The sequence below is a fragment of the Athene cunicularia genome (genome assembly GCF_003259725.1).
Source record: "Athene cunicularia isolate RWA chromosome 1 unlocalized genomic scaffold, athCun1 chr1_part1, whole genome shotgun sequence".
Taxonomy (NCBI): Eukaryota; Metazoa; Chordata; class Aves; order Strigiformes; family Strigidae; genus Athene; species Athene cunicularia.
In genome coordinates, this window is record NW_020799091.1 from 52,806,128 (window position 1) to 52,832,839 (window position 26,712).

Below are 26,712 nucleotides of genomic sequence, written 5' to 3' on the forward strand. Positions count from 1 at the left end.
AGGATGTATTGGCACCTCTTTATTTCAACATTTGTCTAAGATATCCAAAACAATAGCATCACAAAAATAATCCTATTTGCAGTTGAGGTCTGCATTTTCCACTATCTGTCTGGAGAGAGAGGCCCCTTTGAATAGACTCACTGAAAGATCAGGACCTTAAATAGAAAATTCCTTTGAATGAAGACCATAAGATTGGGTCCTGATTATGTCAGAAAATATAGATTGCATTAATACTGCTCTCTGTGAATGCTGCAAGCTGAAAAAATTATTCAGTGCTATTTGGTGACTCGCTCCTATTCTGAAAACAAAGTAGCAAGATCAATGACCTGAATAATGAGTATTTCTGAGATGTGTCCTGAATACTTTGACTAGAGTATTCTTTCTGTGACTTACTCACTGTGTTCTTTCTACGTTGGTTGAAAAGATACATCCTTATGAAAATCTCTCTCAAAATTAAGTAGGAAGTGGCCAAAAATATTGAAATAATAGACCATGTTACTATAATACTTGCAATAATGGGCACATTATTGTGAGCATTATGCCTTACTGTCTTGTGTGTAGAGCTTAGCAGTTCAGCTGAAATTGCTGCATCTAAGCCTTGTTAGAGCATTTACAGCAGACTCATGGCAGTTTAGGATTGCCAGCACCAAATCACAAATGGTAACTTGACAACTTCTCCAGAACTTGTTCCAGTGGTTCCCAGTACCTGTGATAAATATACCCTAATAGCTCAAGTTGGTGTTTTAGGCTTTCATCTACTTCATAGTAAAATGTCTTTTGTATCATTGGTTGAATCAAGCCATATGCTATGAGGAGGATGCTGAAGGGAAGAAAATAAAAATTATTCATTTGTATACCAATACTTTGAAATGGTCTAAATACTGTTGTTTCCACAGGTATTTTACTGGCAGACTGCATTCTCCTAAGGAAAATATAAATTTAGTGGAGGGAACACCAAGTCTGAAGAATGGCTGTAAGATGGTGGGACTAAGGCTTACTTATACAATAGTTTTATTCCCCCAGAAAGAGGAGAAGATTGTTGATAGCACTGCATTTAAAGAGGAAAGCACAGCAGTAGATAAATGTAATCAGACAGCATCTCTAAAGCGGGAGAATAAGCATGGAAATAGCAACTGAAGTAGTCTAAAACGCAGTTTGTTTTTTTTTTTTTCACGCACCATAACTGCAGTATGTGTTACACTTGTCTAAAAGGTCTGTATTGGCCGAGTTATACAAGTGGGTAGTGGGACAAAGACAGGAAGATAAAATTGGACGGAGCTATCAGTCTGCAGAAGCCATCAAATAGTAAAAAGTTACCAGAAAAATAACTGGAGTACATTCACACCTTTAAGTAAGAGATGTCTAGGCAGCAAGCCTGAATACTATCCTGGTTCATCCTTATGGCTTATTTATTAGCCCACTCTGACTTTATTTTTAACCACTCAATGCTATGCACAGTATATGGCAAAGTTCACTCCAGGAACCATTTCTAAAAGATATTAAGGCTACAGGTCTGGCTGTGTCCATCCTACACCTCCCTGAGGAACAACCTTATGAAGTGTTGCATCCTTAAATGCCTCCAGGTACACTCATGGTACATTCATTGCATACCCTCGGTTTCATGCAAAAAAATACCTCTCTGTCAAGTTGCCACCTAGTATTTACAGTGTTTCAGCCAGTCTTTAAAAATCACACAAAATGATAACAGACCACAGGACCTCAACAGACCAAAAGGAAGCTCCAGGATCAAGTTCTGTGTAACATGGACAGCCAACCTACTCTTGACAGAGTCCATCCTTAGACTTGTGGCCACAAAAAACATAATTGCCATTGGGCTTATGGCCAGCAATTGATCACAAACCTCTATTATATAACAGGATATGACAATGAAGTAAACTTAGGGAATGAGAAGAAATGCCCTTTGGGTATAAGAAAAGGTGAAAACTCCTAAAAGTTCTTAAGTTCTTAAAAAAAATGTTCAGTCAATGCCCAGCAAGAGTGTACCAGCAGTCTGGTAAAGAGCAATGACAGTATGAGTTTTAGTGAGGAGCAAAATCTGATCTGCGAAGTGAAAGCTTTCCATGAGCTTTCAGGTCCACAAATAGGAATTTGGGGGACAAGATGGGATTTGTCCTCAGCTACTACTAAGAACTAAAAGAAGAGAATACTGCTATCCTGAATTTTGCTGGCTTCAGAGTGACAAGCATTACCATGGTATTCAGACAAATTGAGAATATATCTCAGAAAAATTTCAAGGCTATGCCAATGAGTCTGTGCAGTAAACACACATATACTGGAAGAAGACCAAGTGGCCTGAAATAAACAAAAAATATTTATTTCCAGTTATAAAATATAGGACAAAATCATGAGCAAGAATGAGAAGAGCAGGTTTTTAGAAAAGTAGAATTAGCCATATCGGACGAATAAACAAAAGACTGAACAGAACTAGAAGTTACAATTCAGATCTCTATAAAGCATATTCAAAAGTATCAAAATTAAGCAATAACCAAAGTTCTGGGGAACTTTTGGAAGAAATGTAGAATTCAAAGCAATGTTTTTATGAGGGACAAAAATTTTCCTTAAGAGGCAGTTTTGGAATCACTCTTTAAGAGAATAAATCAGAAATGAGACTTCCTTATCTCATATTTGCATTCTGAAAATTACTGCATCAATATTATGAAGTTTTGTAAAGATGTGCTCGTTACTCTGAAACTTATTTGGTAGATTTAGTCACAGTGAGAACCTTAAATCCAAGAAGAAAATGAGCACTGTTTACTTAACTTTCTTGAAAAAAAATATTTAGTGTCTTGAGACAGGGACCATATTACTAGCACACAAATGTAGGTGTTTTCCCAAAAATATACAGCCTGCAGTTCTGAGAACAAGCCTGGAATTAAAGGATTCCAGGGATTCTTAAAAGAAATATGATTTGAATATGATTTTTTTTTTTTTTTTGTGAATATATTCTAATTATTTCTGTGTAGTTGCCCTCTGGTTAGATCCTCAGTATATTCACAAAGCAATCTGAGAATTATATATCAGTGATGCTTTTGGGTTCGGAGGGTTTTTTTTTCATATTTTATATATAGAAATTGCTGTTGCTTTACAACCACCAGAAAAACTACTTTCAGATTGGATGGATTGGATCAAACCTCATGTCTACTTTACTGGAGGCCTTAAGGAAGTGTTTGACAGCATATAAGAGAGTTTTAAGAAAATTTGAGGAAAATGTGTTAGAGTTATGCTTAACACTGAGCTTCAAGTATTTGAATGTCTGGTTGAACTGCAGCCAAAGAACTTATTCTTAATTCATCCACAGAGTCTGGCCCACTTAATGCCAACATTGAAAGCATATTGGAGAGCTGGCCCTATAATTTTCTGCTCTGTGCAACCTGTTCAGCAAGATCTTCATGCATCTCAATTACTATCCATAATTAAAGAATTACAAACTAGCTGATATGCTAATATATGTTTGTTATTAGCAATAGGTAAGTATGAGCAAAAGCTGTCTGATTAAATAGTTTTCTACAGGAGAAAGATGGTTTGTCAGAAATTAAATGTTCATAGACTCCTATTTCTTTCCTTCATGATCTAGTCCATTGGAAACTCTCTTGCCCTGACCAGCTTTCTGCTGTCTCTTCTGAACTGTAGGTCTCTGGGTTGTTCTTAGTAACTGTGTGGTTTGACAGGTCATTTCTCTATGCTGTTGACCTCCCAGATACAAAGAGGTAGTCACTCTACTCTGGCAATGATGCTGCTCTACGAAACAAAACATTCAGTTGCAGGTAAGTCCTCATCTCCTGGAACTTGCCTTGCAGTTTACAAGAAAGCAAAGTTCCTAGGCCATTTAGTATCCCATTCTATTATTTAAGAAAAATATTTTCTGCTCAAACCTACTGAGCAGAATAAACTGTAGAATGATCTACTCTTTGAATGGGCTGTTCAATTTTCTGACTGCCTTAATGAATAAAAAAGTAGCCAGATAGATGGTATCAGACCCTGAATTTTCAGGAAAAAAAATCTTTTGTTAATAACATAGAAAGCCTACATTTTTTCACAATATTCTAATCTGAAATAGAATTTGTTCACACACACAAGAAGTCTGCCGAGGGAAATCCCCATTACCACATGGTTGCAATGACTGATCTGAAGATTACTAATCAATAATGAAGAACTGTATATATGAGTAAAGAAGAATGTAATACACAATTCATCATCGAGAAATCAAAAATCAGTAGCTATACATTCACATAATCATAAAATGGTTGATGCTGGAAGGCACCTCTGGAGATCAACTGGTCTAACCGCCCTGCTCAGGCATGGCCAGCTGGAGCCAATTGCCCAGGACTATGTGCAGACAGCTTTTGAATATCTCTAAGGAGGAAGATTCCACAACCTCCGTGGGCAACCGGTGCCAGTGCTTGGTCACCCGCACAATAAAAAAGTGTTTCCTGATGTTCATAGTGAACCTCCTGTGTTTTGGCTTGTGCTCATTGCCCATCCCTGGGTACCACTTGAAAGAGCCTGGCTTCCTTCTCTTGGCACCTTCCCTTCAGGTATTTCCATACATTGATAAGATTCCCCCTGAGCCTTCTCTTCTCACAGCTAACCAATCTCAACTCGCTCAGCCTTTACACACAGGAGAGGTGCTTCAGTCTCTTCATCATCTTTGTGCCCTTCTATGGCTTTCTTCAGTATGTCCTTGTCTCTTGTACTGAGAGCCCAGAACTGGACCCAGTGCTCCAGGTATGGCCTCACCAGTGCTGAGTGGAGAGGAAGGATCACCTCCCTCAACCTGCTGGCAACAGTCCTGATGCAGCCCACTTTACATCAAGGGTGCACTTGCTGTTTCATGTTCGACTTGGTGTCAGTCCCTACTCCTTTTCAGAAAAGTTGCAGATACATTATCTTCTGTTAAGAAATACTTGCTAACAAAAAGAATGTATTCCTAAATAACTGTATATTCTAGACAAATTCTGAAGCATTACTGAAAACATAGATAGTCTATTAGATAGTCTATTACAAGGTACTGAATATCTATCTGCCTAACAGTTTATTGTTCCATGGATTTATTGTTATTGATTCTATAGACAGCTGATTTAGTCACATCAGACTTTCAGTAAAATTAAGACAGAGTGCTCCTTGAGATTATTATCACTTAAATTCATAGACAAATGGTATTATGTCCTTTTTAAGCATTATAAAAATAATAAAAAGTTGCATTCTAAATTGGGGCTGCATGTGCATTATTTGAAATGGGTCTAAAGAAGCACTTATAAAAATTCTGGAGTAATAAGTTCATCTCCTTTAGCAATCTAGTTTTTTTAAGATCTGAACAATTGCTTCTGAGCCATATATTGCTGTTGACCCATATGTTGGCATTTGAGCCACAAATATATGGAGCTACTTATCTCAGTGTATAAGCTAGAGATTTGGAGGGGTGCAAAGGATATTTGTCAGGAACACAAACTAAATACAGTTATATTTGTAACCTGAATATCATATTAAGGACTTAAAATTCTACTTTTCCATTTATTTTTACTCTTTAGATCCAGATCCATAATGATGAAATGTACCATTCTGTTTTTCAAAAATCTCCATGAACTTAACTTTTTCTTGCTGCTTTGATGCAGCCTGATCATTCTGAACTACTCTGTTTTATTCCTCAATTTCTAGTCCAACCCTCCATACATCAAAAGTTTGCATGGCTCTTCCTGCTACTCCATCTATTTATTGCTTACCTTTATATGGCAGTTTTTATTTAAGCCTTTTGCTAAATTCTGATTCACCCTTGGCTATTAAAAACCTATTTCAGGGATAAGAGTGTGGAACAGCTGAATTCCAGCTCAAGCACCAACCTCTCTGGGCTACACAACCTAAAAGATTTGGCTGTTTTATATGCAATATGCAATCCGCTAAGTGTTATCAGAGCACATGTAACTGATTAGGATGCATTTTAAAAACCCATTAAAAACCTGAGGAGGATTTGGTGCTGTTAAAAAGGTAGTTTCCTGCTTCCTTTAATTCAGCAGTTAGAAACATGCTGCCGGGTTAGGGAGTACAGGTCATTTCTAGTGCCTGCAGGTTCAGGACCACTGCCTGTCTCAAAATCTACAGGGATATATGCCACTGCAGTCATCAGACAAGGAAGTTCTCAGTCTAACCCACTAATATTTCTTCAGTTTGTATGGAGTAATATGAGATTCATGAATTGCAGGAAAGACCATGAGTCTCTAGCCTAATGATTAGGATGACTTGCTAGGAACTAGATGTCAAAGTAAAAGTTTCTGCTGTCATGAATATTTCAGCGTTTTACCCAGTAACTGTAAAACAAAAATGTACCTTTGTATAAAGACATGGGAATTTTTATCTTTCTCCATTTCCTCCCCAACTATTAACAACAAGCCACAGTCCTTTTTCTTCCTGGCTAAATTAGTCTATAAATGAATGACCTACTGATGTGACAGACTGATGAACATTCTGTCAACAGAGAGGAGAGATTCCTGTATCCAGCGCTTTCTTGTATTACAGTATGGAATAAGACTGAGGCACATCAGTCACCTGAATCGTTATGTTTAATCATCTCAGTTGACAAAGAAGTAGAGTAAATTCCACAGAGTCAATAGAATTTATTTAAAATAGACCTCTGAAGAGAAATCCTTTTTAGGCATTTTGAAATTTGTATGTATTAAATAAAGACAAAATCATGTTTATCTCAAGAAACCTATTAATCCCTGTTTACTAAACTGACAGTAGTGTATAATGTGAATAATTTCTTAAACTTTCTCTCTTCAAAGATTTTGCATAAGAAATTAGGCTGTGGTTTTCCTGATCAACCAATGACAAAATTTATGACTAAAATGTCACTGCAACACACTTGTAGTGTTGAAGACCTAGTTTCCAGTTGCCTGTTCAATGTTAAATCAGGAATATGTAGAGAGACAAGTGAAACCCTACATTCCCAAGTCCCCTGATACTGAAGGATGTTTTTTTTTCTCACTGTGAAGGTCCTCGCTACTACAGTGTTTTTGAAATCCAGCCATTGTTTATAAACACTCTGATCATTTCATTTGGGTCTATAATACAGGACAGAGATACTTAAGTTTGGATCAGTATATAGGTCATAACAGAAGTGTACACACTTGTACGTATATATGTATATACATATGCATACAAATATATATACACAGAAATTATATATATTTTTGCAACACAAGATTCATTTAATATTTTCAGACACATAAGACTTGCTGCAGGGTGCTGTTTTACTGAAGAACATTTTTGACAACACTTTGACCCCATTTTCTTGTCTTCTTTTGACAGCTTTTCCTAGAGGGAAGATAGCCTGTTTGACTTACATTATCCTTGAACCCCTTGTTAGTTACTTGACATTAATTTCTGTAACCAAGGCAATATCACAAGTGAAGTTCAAAATCAAATCTCTGAGAATAACGTTGTCTAGATTGATTCTTCCTTCAGACTGCATGCTAAGCAGTCACACAGAGCTTTCAAACTTACAGTAGACAATAGACTTCCTCTCCTTCAGATCTCAGAGGAAGAAAGTGGAACCCTACATTTCTTAGGAAGAGCTTTAGCTTCCAGCAGCCCATTATAATCTGTATAAATCTCATAAGTTTTGTCCTTCAATTAGGGTCTACTGAATATTTCAGTAAATGAAATACTTTGAGCTTCTTCAGGAGGAAAAAAAAAAAAAAAAAAAAAAAAAAAAAAAAAAAAAAAAAAAAAAAGCTTGTCATTAGCTGCACTGTTTTCTAAAATGCACTGAACTGCAAAGTTCTTCAACATCCTAGTGATGCTTAGGTATACAGTTCCCATTACTGCAATAGCTAGACATACGCTAATATTTAACTCGTCTTTTCATAGTATCTTCCATGATGCAGACAAGTAAGAATTATGATGACTTTACAAATGAAAAACTGGAAATCGGAGGGATTAGGCTTGGCACAGGAAGCTTATGACTTCAGCAATGAGTACTCCAAGGCTAATGCCATCTCATTTCAGTTTAGTTATTTAAACGTTTGGTACAGTGTCTAGACCAGTTGTCTAGAAGGCATGACCAATGAAGATGAAAGTCATCATTTCATTCTACAATAAGTGCTATATCCCTTGCTAGAAGCCTTTCTTTCTCTTGTTTTTTTTTTTTTTTTCTTTTCCCCTACTCTGTAAGGGAAGCTTAGGCAAAAGATGCTTAGGCAATAGATGACTTATTTTTAAATAGCTAAAGATAAGTAAGTGGAATACAATTGATAATATTTTTATCTTCCTTCTTATAGAGGCACGCTCATGGGAAAACTATGTCATATTTGTCTAAAGTCTAATTTTATTAAGATTTGGGTGAATGGGAAGAATAAGGTGAAACTGAGTCACTGCCACATTTTTATGTTGTGGGGTTTTATTTTTTGGTTTTTTTTCACAACATTGCAAAACAAAGAACAATTGCAGATATTTATGTGACAATAAAACTGAACCAATTATTTTTATTAGAACTCAGAAATATGATCTTCTCCATCCTTCTGTAAAAAATATTTTTACTATTGTTGTTCCGTGAACCCTTATCTACTGAAGAGAAAATACATGCATTTACATCTACTCATTTATATCTACAAAAACTCAATAACTGAATGTGAAAAGTCAAATTTGCAAAAAGAAGACACAAAAAAAAGGTGGTTGTGAAGAAAGGGAAAACCAATAGGTTATTAAATCTCTTAAATCTATAATACAATCCCTATCTTTAAATAATTTAGCATTAGCTATGATATCTTTCTTAGCTCATATATTTATTGTTGTACCCACAAAGGGTGAAGAATTAGTTCATCTTTTTAATGAAACACTAAAAGATCGTGCTACATCATATATGAATGCAAGAAACGTTGGGCTGAAATGTTGCAAAAAACACTGAAACATTCTTAAATCTGATTTTTTTTCCTTCTTATGTCCCCTATAACATCATGTGGTTTGTATATAGTGTTTACACTATTCCTATTTTGTCTGATATTAAGAATGGGCATCTAAAATACGCTTTTGTGGTACTTGATATGATTTTGTCTAACAAATTTGAAATGAACATTCTATGTCAATTGACATCATCTAGCTAGACTTCTACAAAAGCATTTGACACTGTCCCACATTACATCCTTGTCTCTAAATTGGAAAGACATGGATTTGACAGATGGATCACTCAGTGGAAAAGGAATTGGCTGGATGGTCGCACTCAAAGAGTTGCCATTGATGGCTCAATGTCCAAGTGAAGATCAGTGACGAGTGGTGTTCCTCAGGGGCTGGTATTGTGACTGGTGCTGTTTAACATCTTTGTTGACAGGATGGTGAAATGCTGGGGTTTCAACCCCAAGCCTCAAATTAGGGTTGACATATGGGTGATTCCCACAGCTCTTCACAAAGGGGGGGTGAGTTTGCCTTTAGGCTTCCCTCCAGGGTGGGGCCGGCCTTGCAGGGAGAGCCATTGGGTAAATGAGCCCCAGGTGTCCCACATTAAGTAACCAAAGGTCAGGTGTCCCACTTAGGGATAAAAGCTGGGAACACTTGCAGGAAGGGGCAGTGTCTGTCTGTGATGTGGATGTACTGTGCAGAGTTTTCTGTTGGGGAAGGACCTCCTGCCTCCCTGGGACTGGGCTCAGGTCAGGATTTGTAAATGTGGGCTGTGTAGAGATTCAGTATGTGGCTTCCTTGGTTTTATGTGTTTGGCTTGTTGACTCGGTTGTCTCCTGTCCCTTCTATGGGAGACTGCATGTCACCATTTATTCCACTCACTGTTGGTTGGGTGGTGGTGTTGTTGGGGTCAGGGGGATTCATGTCAAGTCTGTATAATCTGACTGACTTGTTTGTACCCCTAGTGCTCACCCATGTACTGACCCTTTTGTACCAAATAGAATTTGGTTATTGGTTCATCCTTATGCTGGCTGTGTCCTTTATGCTGGGCCTGATAATTGGCAAAACAGCTGGAGAGTGGAATTGAGTGCACCCTCAGCAAGCTTGCTGATAACACCAAGCTGTGTGGTGCAGTCCACTCTCATGAGACCCCACCTGGAGTATTGTGTCTAGCTCTGGTGCCCCCAGCCTAAGAAAGACATGGACTGGCTCAAGTGGATCTGGAGAAGGGCTGCAAAGATGATCAGGGAGCTGGCACACTTCTCTTATGAGGACAGGCTGGGAGAGCTGGGGTTCTTCAGCCTAGAGAAGAGAAGGGTCCAGGGAGAACTTGTTGTGGCTTTCCAGTACTTTAAGTGAACCTCTAGGAAAGGTGGGGAGGGACTCCTTATCAGGGGGTGTAGTGATAGGATGAGTGTTAATGGTTTTAAACTAAAAGAGGGTAGATTTGGATAAGGAAGAAATCTTTCACTGTGAGGGTAGTGAGACTCTGGAACAGGTTGCCCAGAAAGGTTGGGGATGCCTCCTCCCTGGAAGTGTTCAAGGCTGGGTTGAATGGGGCTTTGAGCAACCTGGTCTAGTGGAAGGTGTCCCTGCCCATGGCAGGGGTGTTGGAACTAGATGGTCATTAAGATCCCTTAAAACTCAAGCTGTTCTATGATGACTTAATAAGCCCATGCCAATACATTCCTATTGGTTTCACAGACAACCAACCCTTCAGCATTCTCCAGTTGCTTACTCTGCTATAAATGGCTTCTCAAATTTCAGCTCTTTGAATATGGCTTTATTTAAAGCCCATATTCTTTGTGACTTGTCCTGAAATACTTCAAAAATTGCCCATCATGCCTCTTATGGAGCATGAAAAGCGTCAAATATTAAGGCAACCGTATTTATCTTTGGTAAAATGCTAGTTAAGGATCAGTACAGAATAAACCTTTACTCAACTGTAATTGATAAAATATGGCATTCTAGAAAGTGCTTAATTTCCCATAAAGATTAATTAACACTAGCACATAACTGACATTATATTGTAATGTTTCTTTTCTATTATTTAATAAAATACAGCATGTTGTAGAGATTCTAATCCACAACTCTGAGTTCTTCACATGAGCTATTCACTGCACTCTAAGAGGCAATGCAGGTATTTTGCAAATCAGGTAATACACATGCATCCAGCAAAGGTGCTGTGAAATAAGAGAATGGTTATGAGTTAGTAGCTGAACAAACTTCTAGTTGCTGAGGAAACTCTCCAGTGAAATGCCTGATATCTTTTGTATAAAAATGAAAGCAATCCAAATTGTGTAATAATACAGCTGGGGACTGATTTCTCTCCCTCACAGATATAATTGAAGTAAGCATGCTTGCATAAGTGCAAAACTGGTTTGGATTAAAAGAGTATTACACCCTATATCTCCTCAAGTTAATGCTATATTCTCTAGGATTTAACAGTATTGAAAATGGGAACAGATTAGATGGAAGTGTCTTATTTGTGTAAAAAAAAAAATAAAATCAAAAAAACCCACAAAAAAACCCCAACCAAACAAAAAACAACAAGCAACCAAAACCTCCACCATCTCACACAGTTAATATGAAGCATATAAATGTCATAAAACATTTAAGATGAAAAGTATCATGTGTTGGATCATGTCATCAATTCCTAGTTTGCAGCATCATCATTCATGGACATTTAGATAAATTAGGAATATATAATGAATCCAAAGCCACGGAGATGGATTGGCCACTTACACTGACTTATTATTTATCCACTAATCTTTTGCAAACTCTGAGCATACTGTGATAAGAGAGGGCCAGTAAAAAGCAGCTTCACTTTCACGTGGAATTTCACTGTTTATTCTAGAACAAACGGGAAAAGATCTGTTGAGTGGCTCATGTCAGTGAATTTGCTGAAATAGTGTTTCACTCGTGGCATTACGTGGCAACTTAGGTTGATTCCTTCATTTGACCTTTATTTGCTGAATGCCCTTCTTCTAATTTCTCAATAATCATATTCAGGTTTATTATCTGCTTGATAGTCCTTCACAATAACTTAACTGTCATTTTGTGCTAATTTACCATAAATTACCTCAGAAAAAACAAACCACCCAATAACAAAGAATGGACTGTGAGAGTGGACCTTTGACATGATTTGTAGTGCTGTTTGTCCCCATGTGGCTGTAACATAAATATTGTGTCAGCACTGTGTCAAGTATCCATCCCAAAATTACCCAGCTGTATTCCAAGTCCATAGAGGATACTTTGGTTTGTGTGCTGAAGCATTATTTTGGACAAAATATTAAATGTTAGCCTTCTGTCTCCAAGGCTTGGTGTCCTACATAATGCCATAGTTACATTGCTATTTCCTTTGCCTTTGCCATTTCCAAGCAGGAAGATTTTTAGTGTCCTATAGGGGAAGCGTGTTTCTCAATTTTAGACTAATTAGGCTTGATAGCTTTGTGTATCCAAGTTGTTTGTATTGTTTTTCTGAGATAATTCCTTTTGTTTTGCTAGCTATTTGCTATAAACATTTATGTGCTTGTTTATGGTAATTAATATATCTAATTTTATTGTTCTATTAAATGAAGGTACAATAGAATTATTAAGGTTGTAAGAAGATTTGGAGAATACTACCAGAAGGAGATATTATTGTCCTTATCTAGATAGAGTGCACTTGAATGTCTGCTGTTTAATTATTTTCTAATGCAACAAGAATCTATTTTCTTGATTTTAAACATGGGACTTACCTAAGGCACCTAGTTTAAATGAAATATCCGTCTCAAAGCTCCTCTTCAGTTCTTTTCTCTTCAACAGGGCTTGCAATTACTAGAACACATTTACTTGTTAAGGTGCATTACAGATTGATATCAGCTCCCTCTCAGATGTTTTTTCTTCTGCCTCTGTGGAGACTTTGGATATTGTTGGGGTGGAGAGTTCCCCCCTGACAGTGTGTGGTGCTCAGCAGAGCTTAATTTTCTGTTTGGAAGAACAGAGCTGTTGTCTGGGGATGTTTTGTCCTGTTCTTTGTGGTGATCATTTTGCATCCCATAAAAGAATAGTGTCTCTGGAATTTAGAAACATACTGCTGAGATACATACACATAGATAAGTATTAGAGTGGTTACCATTAATTGACAAGATGACTAATTTCCATGGTATCTTTCAAGTGAGAATTCTTCAAAAGTTCTGGAACTTTTGAAACGGCGTAAAGATTCAATTTTGAAGTGAAACAAAACAAAATTTTCTGACATTGATAACATGATATAAAAATTTTCTTTACAGTAGGAAATAACAGCAGTTACAGGGAAATATATTTACACTTTCATAATATTTGGGCAGAATTGTTCTAGAATTCTTTGAGTTAATGTAGACTACTTCATTCAGGTGATATTCAAGAAGAGGAATAAGGAAAATCAGCAGGAAGAACAGTATTTTAAAAACATTTTATATAACCTTAGCTTGATATAATTACCTTAATGAGTTAATACAGATCCAAGCTAATTTGGTGTATTTAAAAACTGTCAAAACCGTGCTACTGCTCAGTTTTTAAGTGTGATCAGAATTTATTTGCTGTGCTAAAAGAAAGCTTCAGAACATGATTTTTTAGCGTGTAGATTATAGCATTTCTTCTGAAGAAGAAAATTTAGCTTTAGTAGTTTTCACTTCAATAGAAGTTGTATTCTTTGCAAAAACAGGTAGTTACTTAATTGTCATACATCCTGTACTGAATTTTGGATGCTTAGTACAACACTCCTTCTAAATATATGTTCCATACATAGAAACTGGAGAGAAGTTGGTGCTTTTGGAAGTCTCCAGAGGGAGTCCTGTCTACCAAAATAAGCCTTCAGCACATCTAGTTATTCCATTAGCACTTCTTATTGCTTATTAAGAACCTATTTTTGGAAGACAGAGCTATCAAAATTATGATGGACTGGCTTCCAACCACTGTGTACAAAATCCTTTCAAAAAGGTTGGTGTTCAAATTAAGATCATGAAGGATTGTTGGGGTTTTTTTGATCTTTAGAAGAGTGATTATAGAATTAGAACGTAATGGAAAATATTGACATGATAGATTCTGTACTGTACAAAATAACAAGGTCTGGGTCACACTTAAATTCATTAAAAGAGATATTCTGAAAGGCTCTGTAATAGTTAGTTACTCTATTAGATACTTGTGTTATTTGTCTTATTCCTGTGAACCTCGTTCCAAATAAGCAAGTTTCTGATGAAATATCTATTTAAAAAGGAGTATTCCAAAGACTTGTCACTTTTCAAGTGTAGAAGAGCCCAGCTGCTATTTCTTACTATAACAAGGCAAGTCTGGTTAATGATCAAAGATTAAATACATATCTTTTATTAGACATGTTTTAGCCTAAGTGATTACAGGAACATATTTTTGTCTGAAGCACAAATAACACAATTTTTACTCCGTTGTTTTCCAAACAATGTTTTCTGTAAATTGAACAAGTGTATATACAATCTTTTTTTTCAAGTATATACCAAATTACAGATCTAAAAATAAATTCTCTTTCAAAAAATCAAAGACAACTTTTTTTTTTTGTAAAAGACTGCTGATCCATTAAAATGTCTAGGACGAATGAAATCTGTCATGTAACTAGGTGTATAATACTTTTTGTGAGTTTTCTGAGGCTAACTTTGCAATATCTGCTCTTAAAGCTATGTAAGACTAGACAAAACCAGCCAACACACTTGCCCAATCTCCAAGCATTTTTATGATTACGGTGATACTTTGATTTGTTCAGCTTTGTTATTTAAAATTTGCACCACTAACCACTCTTACTCCTTTGTTGCTGCACATGTTTACTTTTTACTAGTATTCAGGTAATTGTTAATTTGCAGCTAACAGTTACCCTTTAATTTGAAATGTCCAGCAGTGATGAAGATGCTAGCAATGGCAGGTGTAAAACAGCAATTATCAGCAATCAGAAAGCAAGCAAGCTGAGGAGTTGTTAAAAATCATATCCCAAGTTTGAAATAAACCGAAGTTTAGTGAGCACACTCTGCTTTTTACCATTCTTAAACACAGTGAGACTCTATAAATACAGGTGCTTTCTTGTAACTTGTGTGTGCCAGCAGCCTAAGCTGTGAAGTAATTTAGAATTCAATTAACATGAGAAGCTGAACAAAAGAAATCCCTTAGCAATGCCAGTACATGAATGCCTACTTCTCTAAACCAGAATATTCAAACAAGAAAATCCAGTTTGTGAAGGAGTAGCATATTGAAAAAGTTGCATCTTGGTTCCTGTATCAATGCCAGTTAGGAGATGAATACAAGAGAACAAATACAGTAAATAAACAGATTATTAAAAGTTATTTGGTCTCTTGTATATTATATTCTCTATGCCTGGAGCATACCAAAGAACCCACAGGAAGTAAACACCTATTTTCAAGCTCTTTTGCTAGGATTTCAGTGCTTTACTTCAATCAGTCAGCTGATGAAAATTTAGGTTTTATGGAACTAAAACGGAGAAATATGATCAGGCGATCAGGCATACTAAACTTTTTTCAAACTCTACACAGCTGTGAAATCATATCGAGAGACTTACAGGTTTCAGAGACAGCTTTTTCGAACTGCCTCAAGAATATATTTCTTTTGGGGGGGGTATATGTTCTGTAGGTTTGTCCTGTGGATTTGAATCCTGCCAAACCTACAGGCAATCAGCATAATGAGACAATCCTGGGAATAAAAAAATCTTGATATTTAGAAATTTTGCATATACATGTTATGTATATATCTGTACATATTCTATTTTTCAAGTAAAACTGCACCTTGTCTTTAATCCTGAGTCAAAATCGGTTTAACTAATTGACTGTTGTGTATATTCTTCAGTTATTTAAGGATCTTGGCCCTCATTGCCATGACTAGATAATATGTATTATTCTGTTCTAACAATATGTATCTTTGTCAACATTTGGAAGGTATTTATCAGTTTAAAATCTTCCTGTACTTGAAAGATGCAGCTTTTCCACAGTTGAGAGGGTCCTACTGGTGCAATTTTTAGGAAGTGTTAAACTATGCCTGAGACCTCATCTGGACTTATTCATGACCATGCCATCTTGGCACTAAAACATTTCTGTCACTATGTCGCAAGTTCACATTACATTGGAGAGGGTAGCTCACAAGATTTCTATTTAACTATTGGTTATGTTTTCCTCGGGTTTTTTATATCCATTAAGATGCTACTCTCATAAATCATGACACTGAGGTACTTTATGTCAGATTATTAGAAACAAATCTTTAACTGTTTATCCTTTACTGTTTCCCTTTACTGTTGTATTGCCTTTCCATTCCTAGTGAATTATCTCACTGTCTTTATGTCCCTCAGATTTACTGTAAGTCAACGGGATGTGTACCCTCACTTTGCTTGTGTTCTTAAGTGACAGGGCTATGCCATGGTTCTGTGCCTCTATCATCATTAGAAAGCTCTTCTCCTTGCCTAAGTGTTTAACTTCAGGTTGTAGCTGAGCAAACCAGAACAATCAAACCAACCAAAAAAAGAATCACGGATTTGAAAAAATAATCCAGAATTCCAGAATGAGTATCTGGGAATATGTGTTGAGGATATCTCTGGGACCCGTGTTACCTGAGGGGCTACCTGTACCACGTTTGGATCATGGCCATCCTTACCACTTGTTAAAACTGTTGACTCTTCAAGCTTAGGCTAGGGACTTGAAACATTTAGCAAGCTCAGTAGTGCCTGTTCTTAGTAGGTCCAGTTGTTCAGATCTACATGGTTCCACAGGCAACATGTAGGCATTTTAACTATTAGTTCCAATGAGATTCAACTGAAATGTTTTTACTATTTACAAATATTAGTCAGGGTGAAGCTCTGAACTTTAATGTATTTCTGTTTCATCTTGAGTTCTAGTTCTAATGCACATCTGTATACCACAATTCCAGTTTCACAGTTTGAAGAAATTTCTATTTTAAAGCACTGAAATATATTTTTTAACTCAAATTTCCATGTTTATTTCCATAATTCATATTTTTTTTTGTTATTTGACAATTTATTTCTTAATATCTCTTTATTTGCTGTATGAAATGATGCCCTAAAGAAGATTGGCTTTACTTGAAACTAATCTGTTACCAAGAATTTGTATTCTCTTCATACTGAAGTAATAGCAGAGATAAGTTGCAGCAAAGCAAAATGCTACTAGTGCGGGGAGTTGAATGCTGGAGAAGTTTGGGTCTGGATGAAAACTTTGTCTCAGATCCATTTTTTAACACAGATTATTTTATCTCTTCTATGCTGATTACTCTAAAAAGCTAGTGTGAAGGAATGGCAAATCATGATCAGTTGTTGACAATAAATAGGATGTATCCATATATTTTTATCACAATATGATATATTTTTTAGAGGGATATAGAGGTACAGATCTGCCTTAGGCATCATGTCCAAAATGGCTGATTCTTAAGAATTAATATATTAATTACTTTTAATAGCTTTTCCAATTGCATGTACCAAGAACTTGGTGCTAGCAAATAGAGCATGATCTTCTCTTTTAAGAGATATTGATACAATCTAGTGTAAACCACACCAACTGTATTCATAGATAGAAATAGGAAATTTATACGAATATTCATATATTGAGCTCAGAAAATGGACACCTTGTTATTCATCACTTTAAAACATGTTTATAGAATACAAATATATTGGTACTTGATTTTTTTCCTAGTGTTGATGAAAATGAATAGTATTTGGGGACCAAGTCTGCCTATTAAAGTGATGTGATACATTACCATGCTTGTACAGAAATGAGCACAGATGGCAGGTCTATTACTTCTCTAGCAAGAGATTCGTCATTTTTTTTCCCCAGGATTCAAATCTGAAAGACACTTGTGCAAGTCAGGCTACCTCTGTGGGGATTCTTAAAATGTTTTTTTTCCATTACTTGTACATTAGGAGTAAAAGAAACAGTGATTAATGCTGTATTAAAACTTTGTAATGAATGAAGTCTCTCAAACCTCAAGTCTGAGTGTTTTTCCCCCAACTAAAGGAAAACATATTTTGCATGTAAATGTAAGTCTACAGGGATGAAGTTGTGTACCATGCTCAGATTCCCAATAGCCCATTTAGCTCTGACAGATCATTTAGTTCACATTAGTATGTTTGAAGATATTAGATTTATAGACATTTGTTAATGAAATGCAATATGTGGAAAATAAACAAACAAGTTTATAATTTTTTATGCAACAGATATTTTAGCAGCAAAAGAGCAGATTGAACAAAAAGAGGTTGACTTCCATAATCTTACTTTTATGATAAGAATCAATAAAGCAATACTTCATAAGACTTTGTCAATGCCTTATTATACACCTGAAGAAACGTGTTTTCAACCTGCCTTGTAACTTGTCAAAGTCTCTAATTACAAAAGACTCAAAAGTTAAATAATAGCTTTTAATGCCAATTGATCAAAGCCAGATCACCTTGTAGTGAAAGCAAATTTAATATCGGTTAGGTTTTCCAATAACAGGAAAAAATGGGAACATATGCATTTATTTACTTTAGTATGTTGAGTATATTCACATTTGGGGATTCTATACTGAGACCGCTATCATTTAGCAATGCAACATCACATCAAAAATGTTCAACATTTATGCTGTGAACTGGTACACAAAGACAAATTTGGTGTTAGTGGGTTAACCCCAGCTGGATGGCAGGTGCCCACCAAAGTTTCTCTATCATTCCCCCTCCTCAACTGGACAGGGAAAAAAAAAAGACAAAAAACCTCATGGGTCAAGATAAGGACATGGAGAGATCACTCACCGATTACCATAACAGATATAACGGACTTGACTTAGGGAATTAATTTGATTTACTACCAATCAAATCAGAGTTGGATAATGAGAAATAAAACCAAATGTTAAAAAAAAACCCAACCCTCCCCCACCCTTCCCTTCTTTCCAGGCTCAACTTCAGTCCTGACTTTTCAGTCAATTCATCACATGTTGTCTCTGCCACTCCTTCACACTCTTCCCATGCTCCAACATGGGCTCCCTCCCACAGGAGACAGTCATCCACAAACTTCTCCAATGAGTCCTTCCTATGGGCTGTGGTTCTTCATGAACTGCTCCAGTGTGGGTCCCTTCCATTCAATGTAGTCCTTCAGGAACAAGCTGCTCCAGGCTGGGTCCCCTGTAGGACCCTGACAGCAAACCTGCTCCAGTGTGGGCTTACCAAGGGGTCACAGCCTCCTTCAGGTGCATCTACCTGCTCTGGTGTGGGGTCTGCCATGGGCTGCAGGTGTCTGTCTGCTCCACTGTTAACCTCCGTAGGCTGCAGGGACACAACCTTCCTCACCAGGGTCTGCAACACGGGCTGCAGGGGAATCTCTGCTCTGGTGCCTGAAGCACCTCCTCCCCCTCCTTCTTCACTAACCTTGGATTCTGCAGAATTGTTTCTCTCCTGTTGTTAACTCTTCTCCTCTGGCTTCTCTTCAGCAGATTTTTTTTTCTCTTTTTAAAATATGTTATCCCTGAGGTTGTACCAACATTGTAGATCAGCTTGACCTTGGCCAGCAGCAGGTCCATCTTGGAACCAGCTGGCACTGGCTGTATCAATGCCATGGGGAAGTTTCTAGCAGCCTCTCACAGAAGCCACCCCTGTAACTGCCCTGCTACCAAAATCTTGCCACACAAACCCAGTACATTTGGAGGAAAACCATTCTTCCAAATGGGATTGCATTCTTTTTGTTCCATGCAAATTAATCTAAATTTTTGTCATTTACACCTTTATTTTCCATATATGATGCTTTATAAGGCATGTACCTGTGTGAAAATTGATATCCAGTACCTGGAGGATTAATTTAAAAATTGGATTCTCCCTGATCATAAAAGTAAAAACTCTTGGAGGAATAAAAACTTTATGAAGCTTGAATAACCCAAGACTTTGAAAGCATAAGGTTTTCTGGAGAAAGAGAGAAGTAGCAACTCCTTTAAAAGTCAAGATGGGGAATCTAGTAAACATCTAGTAGACCTGAGGATAAACCACAAGCCTTTGAAATGAGTACTAATTATACCAGTCCTAGACCCTAATTTTTCTCTATGGATATAATCTTGTGTGTTATTTGGAGTCTGCTGGGGCCTGTAATAGCCAAAAAGGTCAGGTGAATGGTCTGAAATGTGTCAATTGTCACAGAACAGGCTTTGAACATTTTTTGAGCAGCCAGCACATTTGTGAAGGTGGAAAGGTGCTCTGTTCTGCTTGGTAATATTGTGGAGGGTGAGGAGGCCTGCAGGCAGTGGAATGCAGTGGAAATCACAGATTCACTTCTCTCAGCTCTGGAAACAATCATGCTGGCTGCAGATGAAAGGTCAGGAGTGAGAAAGAAGGTAGAAAGAAAGGTGCTAAACAATCAGAGCAAGTAAGAACAGTATATATGGATGTTGTTACTACCAGTATGTAATGATCTAATAGCAGTTCAGTACTAATAGACTTAGAGTCGTGGTATTATCAAGCACTAGTGTGTTGCTTGTCATTGCTTTGATGCACAAGTCACCTCTACTTCAGCTTCTTACCCTTCTCCACTCTCAACTGGACAAAGCAAACCCCTGCTCTGAGCAGTCAGCAATGATGCAGTTAGGGTAACTAATGCGAGTAGGTTCTTTCACAGGTAAATGACTGAGTGGATTTCCTTCCTGAAAGGAAAAAGTCACCTTGTAGTGACTGTAAAAGAAGAAAATGCTTGCCAAACTTTCAGTTTCTCTACAAAGCTGCAAGGGCAGGCAGAAGAATGGACAGGGATATTCCCAGACTAGAGCATGCCCACTCACACTATACATCTGCCTTCCATGCAGAGATGCTTTTTCTCAGCAAAGTAGGCAAAAGAAGTGAAAGTTAAGTGAGATTTGCTACAGGCAACGTTACTGGGTAAGAATATCTGGACTTTGTATAGGAAATGCCCGAGTCATGACAACGGAGAGAATATTCATATGGATTTTGGACATGTTTCTGGGATAACCTGAAGCTTCCAAGACAAAATAGCAAAGAGCCTTTGGGCCACACAAGGTTGAAAATGTTAAAAAAGTGTAAATCAGAAAAAGGATATATTTTTTTGTGTGAGAAAGAAGACCGAATCATTGCTAAGAAGATAATTTCAGTATTAGATAACAGAGCTCCTTTACCTGGGGAGAAGATATGTATTTTGCCTTTGAGAGAATATGAAAAGAATGTGGAAACTCCATCCCTGGCAGTGTTCAAGGCCAGGTTGGACAGGGCTTTGAGCAACCTGGGCTAGTGGAAGGTGTCCCTGCCCATGGGATGATGATCTTTAAGGTCCCTTCCAACCCAAACCATTCTATGGTTCTCTGTCTACAACAGAAAGACTAGGAGTGGGAGAGAGAGAGAAACAAATTTATTGCAAACACTTTTTACGGGTAAGTATATCCAATTATTCCTTATGAACCACACTTGAATATGAATTTAGAGGATGACAGCTCTAAAGAAGTTGGAGAACATGACTGAAACCCCTAATATCTGGTCCACCCAGATATTAGGACACTGTTACTTTCCCAGCTTCTTCCCCTCATGTGAAAGGAGTTCATCCTATGGTAAATACAAGCTGTGTATGTGCATGGATTTCGTTGTGGAAATAGCTGAAAAAGAAATGATCGTCAGCCTTGAGTGAGTCACTTCCAGATGATAATTCCTAGATGAGTTAAATTAATAAAATTGTAGCCTAGGCAAGTCTCAACTTCCCTGGTTTATTTCTTCCTGCATGGTTAGAGAAATGAGTATTGTCAACTGAATTAAAAAAAGATAAATGGTTTATTTTTCACATAGTAATGCAGTTCACAGGCAAATGTGCAATAGTTGGGTTTGCAGCATTTGAAAAAAAGGTGTTAACTGAAGATTCTGAGTGACAGAAAGTGAGAACATAGGTTTTTCATGCTGTGAAACAGAAAATGAGAGCACTGTACAGAAAGGATAGCCATAACTTTTAAGGTTTTTTTTTTTTTTATAGTGTTCTAGTATGAAGAAAAATTGCTGTGTTACATTAAACGAGTTTGTTCAATTAATCCAGTTGTCCATTTGGTGAGTGCAGTATTGTTCACCTGGAAAGGGGAAGGAAGGAAGGAATGAGTTCCATATTGAATTATCTGTTTTGATTTGGAGAAATGACTGTGAAAGAAGAATATTTGATGAAAAATTGGAGAAGGTTTTTTATCCTTGGAAGCTACCAGATTTGCTGACCCACTCAAATTGCTATGTTAAACATTCTCCCAAGTCTAGCAGGCAGGCTGCAGATTTTGTACACACCCCTATAGAAAGCTTTACCTTATCACTACAAGCTGTCAAACTGTCCCATCACTACAAGACAATATAAAAAGCTGTCTGCTATAAACCAAAATACCATTTTGTGAAGAATATGAACCATTCATATAGTCAATGTATTCAACAGTGCTATGAAGATTTTTTAAAAACTCATTTCAACTACTGTGTTCCAGTGAGCCACATTAAGCCTTTGCTGTACTGATTGTGCAGCATTAACATCCATTCCAAGTAATAGCGTGGCTAGTGAATCAGTAAAGGGCTCTGTAATGGCTTTAGTAATGAGCTTATTATTTTTATTATTTACCTTTAGCTGATACAGTGTGTCCTGAATATTGGATACAGGTGACTATTTTCTCAAATGAAGAATGAATAAAGCTGGAATCATTAACTTGTGACGAATCCTGGGTGATCATTGCTGTGGTATCTTGATACATAATTGAATTTAAATTTGATATTATATCTGCTTCCAGTGAACTTGACTGCTTGCAGAAGAAATAAAGAGGGCATTTGCCCTAAACAGCACATGCAGAACTGTATGTGGAAGGTCTAGAAATTTAGTATTTACTGCAAGAAACTGAATGCTTTAAAGGACTTAAGTAATGAAAGACTGCTGGGTCTTGATACCTTCTGGGAAAATTTTGCCAAAGCTTAGAATTAGCTCAATTTTGAGGCATTTTGCGGAACATGTAGTCCAAAAAGTGTGTTCTTGTAATGGCTAAAGGAACTACTGATTTTTGTTACACATGTAGAAGGCAAATTGTGCTCTCTGTGATCTGTGGAAAACTTAGAGTCTTTCTGCATGTCAGAGTTTATTTTTATCTATGAACATGGCCAATGTCATTTTAGGAATGGTATCTGGGTCCATGTAAACTTCCTTCAGAATATCCTTATTCTCACTTAAGGCAATAATCAAGCAAAGATCAAAGACAAAAATATCATTGTTATGTGGCATCCTTGTTTTAATGAACAGCGTTCATGTCTTAACGTACATAGAAGGTTTTCTGCAGAGCTAAGAGGATCTTCAATGTTTCTCATAAAAAAGATTCTGCAGAATTTGAATATGCTGTGGTGTCTGTGCTCATATGCAGATCTAATAGGTGGGAATTAGGCAGTTCTTTACTCCGTTCCTGACAGGGTTCTTTGCTTTCTTTTCCTTACAGCATAACAGCTGGCAAAATATTTTTGAGACAGAGATATATAGAGCTATCCTCTTGTAGAGGGTGCAGACAAAACCTAACATATGGAGGGTATTTGCATAATGTACAGTATCTGTGATGAGAAGGTAGATAGTTTTTCTTGCATAAATTGAGTATTACATATAACATGGGAAGTTGAATGAAGATTTGCACCTTAATAAGCCACAGAATTCTGCTAAATGGTCTATATATTTTGAGTTTTGATGTATTAGAAACAACGTTCTAGTTACTACAGCAATTCTTCTTGAATCAGCATATATCCGGTTTCTGTTCCTTCCTTTTTACATATCTATCTATTAGGTAAATTTTGTCCTACTCTGTATTTATATCAGTTATGTAATGCTAAATAATTTGTCCACAATTTGGCTGTTGTCCTGCAATAAATATTCTATCTGCATGTGAATTCATGAAAACACTAGGAAACTTCAGGTGCAATTCTGAACATACAGTGTAGAATCTGGAGTTTGTTTTAGAAACCAGAAATGTCATGCATTTAAGCAGTCACCATGTAGTTTATATTTAGCAAAACCAAAATGGAGGTCCTTCTTTGCCTACACAAAACACATGCATAGGGCTGAATGTTTGTTGCTTCAAAGTGTAAACTCTTTTCTTCTGAAAGTTTGTAGTAAAATTAAAGCTATAAGAAATAATACAACTTTGTGGAATGTAGTAATTATACTATGCTGTATTTCTTTTATGTGAAAAACGTGCACAAAATTAATGCATCTCATTAAAGTGGAATGTTGGTGCTATGAGAGTTAATACAAACTAGAAGATCACAGAATTACACAATCAAGATGACTCTCTGAAAGTAGAATAACTTACCAAACCATTTTTGTGTGTGTGTTTGTGTATTAAACTAGCTATACTCATCGTGTGGTTGGCAGTGGAATCAAAGCTCAGTCTGCAAATCCAGAAGTAAAAGTGAAGGGAACAGATCCTGTAATAAGTCAAATTATTGACAAGCTGAAACATGTTATTCAGGTAAGCTGCTTTTACCTATAGCTATAGTGTAGTACTAAAGAACACTCTAGTAGTGAAAGTATTAATTTACTTTACATTAATGGTTAATTTTTAATTCAAGTTACTGCTCAGTGCACCTCAACAGCAAAACACTGCTTGCTCATTGTCTCACTTCAGTTGTTAAAATGATTTAGTTAAAAGGTTTGCATATGTTAGATAAGTGTAGGAAGTCAGATTCTGACAGCTGGACCATCTGTACCTGTGAGCACCCCATCTTGTCCTTGCAGTGAGCGTAGAGTAGCACAAACAGTATAATTTAGGGATATTAACTGGTTGCATATGTTTAAAAAACAATAGAACATAATTTCCCTCTTCCCTCTTTACTAAATCTAGGTTCTTTCTTAGCTAGTCTTGCTGTGAGGATTTTTGTTTAGATGCCAGATAGAAAAGCTAAGAAGTTTGAAGAAGAATAACCTGCTTGCTGAAGGAGTTGGTGTTCATTACCAGATGTACGTATCTGTGAGTTACTAAATTTAAGGCTTACAAGTGAATTCTGACATGGTTCTGCACATAACATTGTGATATGTTTAAAGGATTACAGGTATATTCTGTAACGTGCTGTATCTATATGCACAGATAGGCAGAACTACAGGAAAAAAAACCTGATTCTTTTGAAACCAACAATTTTGCTGACAACTCTGTATTTTGATTTAAAAACGTAAGTTTCCACTCTGATCTGAAGACGCAGTGATAAGAAATGTTTTATTGGAATTTCTTGTCAGTGACCCCATCCAAGGCAATATCCTGTCATCTGCTCCTGTAAAAGGAGAGGCTACTTAGGGAGGGCATGCATGCTTGGCATCTTTATGGTCTCCACTCCCCTTCTCTACCTCATTCCCCAAACATGAGGATTAGAGACATTAGACAGCTCCTCCTTGCCTAGTGCATTTAGTTCCATCTAAGGACTCACTTTAATTTTGGTTTTCCATCTTCTTCGCAGCTTTTAAATACAGTTTCCCAAATGCTTTCTGGAGATGAAATATTACTGATAGCTTAATGATAAACTCTCTTGGTTCTTATTTCTCTATTTCTGAACAATAACTCTTCTCTGACAACAAAGAAAAGAGTGGTGAAATAGGATAAAAACATAAAAATTTATTTTCTGTCAGTAAGGTTGTTTTCTGGGAGAAGTGGCATCCAGATTGAAGCTCAAAGGCAGTCATTATTCTTTCCGTCTTAAAAGAAATATCTTCTATAGCCCTCCAGCCTTAGCATGCTTTTGTCTCTCTTTATTAAAATGGTGACTACAATGGTGAAAAAATGAATACAGTTTTCCCTCCAAAGAGATACTATGACTTAATTAAGAACCACAAATTACAGTGCAAAGAAAACCATTGCAAGTATTACTGGATAAGTCTCAAGGTCTTTCATCTATCAGGAATGCCCTCTTTCTTTGATATTAAATCTGCACTTTACGTTTCATTGTGTTGTTTTCCTCTAGAGACTTGTTTCCTCAAGTGAGGATCTAAAAGAGTGGAATAGAACAACTCCGTTATAAGGTATTTCATTTTGAGAGCTTATATGCCCTTGTCCCAAAAGACTACAGTGGGTCTCGGGGAGAAGGACATATAATTTACATACTGCAAGTCTTACTAACCTCCAAATATGTTATCTTTCTATGGGATAGTTTTCTTTCTTGCAGCTGAGTATGGAAATAGGGTCAGAGGATAAAGAGAGAATCAAATTCCTCAGAGCCCTGACATATAACTGCTTTTCCTCAGATAAAAGGGCTGAGCAAACTGCAGAAAAAGCTTTTTTCTCTAACATTTGCTGCTTGGGAATGGAGGATGGGGAGTGTAAATTAGAGATACACATACAAAAGATCACCTTTTTGTCCTCTGTGATATGAAAAGGATGAATCACATATTAAGCTTATGATGGACAGATTAAATAAGGGGAATTTAATGGGTTGTGGTGTTGCCTCAGAGATAGACGGTGTCATACTTAAGTCTAGCACTCTATGCAAGTAGTATTACTGCACTGCAAAAGTTTAAATAGCTGATTTAGTAAAAAAAAATATTTGTCCTGTTTTTCAGAACTCACAATTCCTACCATCGGTAAAAGTTTATATATTGTAATTTTGCTTTAAGGTGACAGAGATTGGCAGGGTAATATATAACTTGCTATTTATGGAGGCAACTATCTATATTTTATAAAAAATCTATGTTACTGCAACCTTGCTTGCTGAACAAGTACATTTTTGTTTAGTTGTGTTTTGTATGTAGCCATTTGTTCTCTGTGTTAGGAGAAAAGAAATATGTGGTAATTCAGGTTTATACGACTTTTCACATCAGCTCT

The 26,712-nt window shown here is 36.8% G+C and overlaps 1 protein-coding gene across 1 annotated transcript in view; it reads left to right on the top strand.

The window, feature by feature from the left end:
- GPC5 (glypican 5) overlaps positions 1-26,712 on the top strand; it is a 744,086-nt gene that overhangs the window by 251,091 nt on the left and 466,283 nt on the right. The window contains exon 6 of the mRNA XM_026843677.1: positions 24,255-24,375. Coding sequence (XP_026699478.1) covers positions 24,255-24,375 — 121 coding nt within the window. The remainder of the gene's footprint in view (positions 1-24,254; positions 24,376-26,712) is intronic.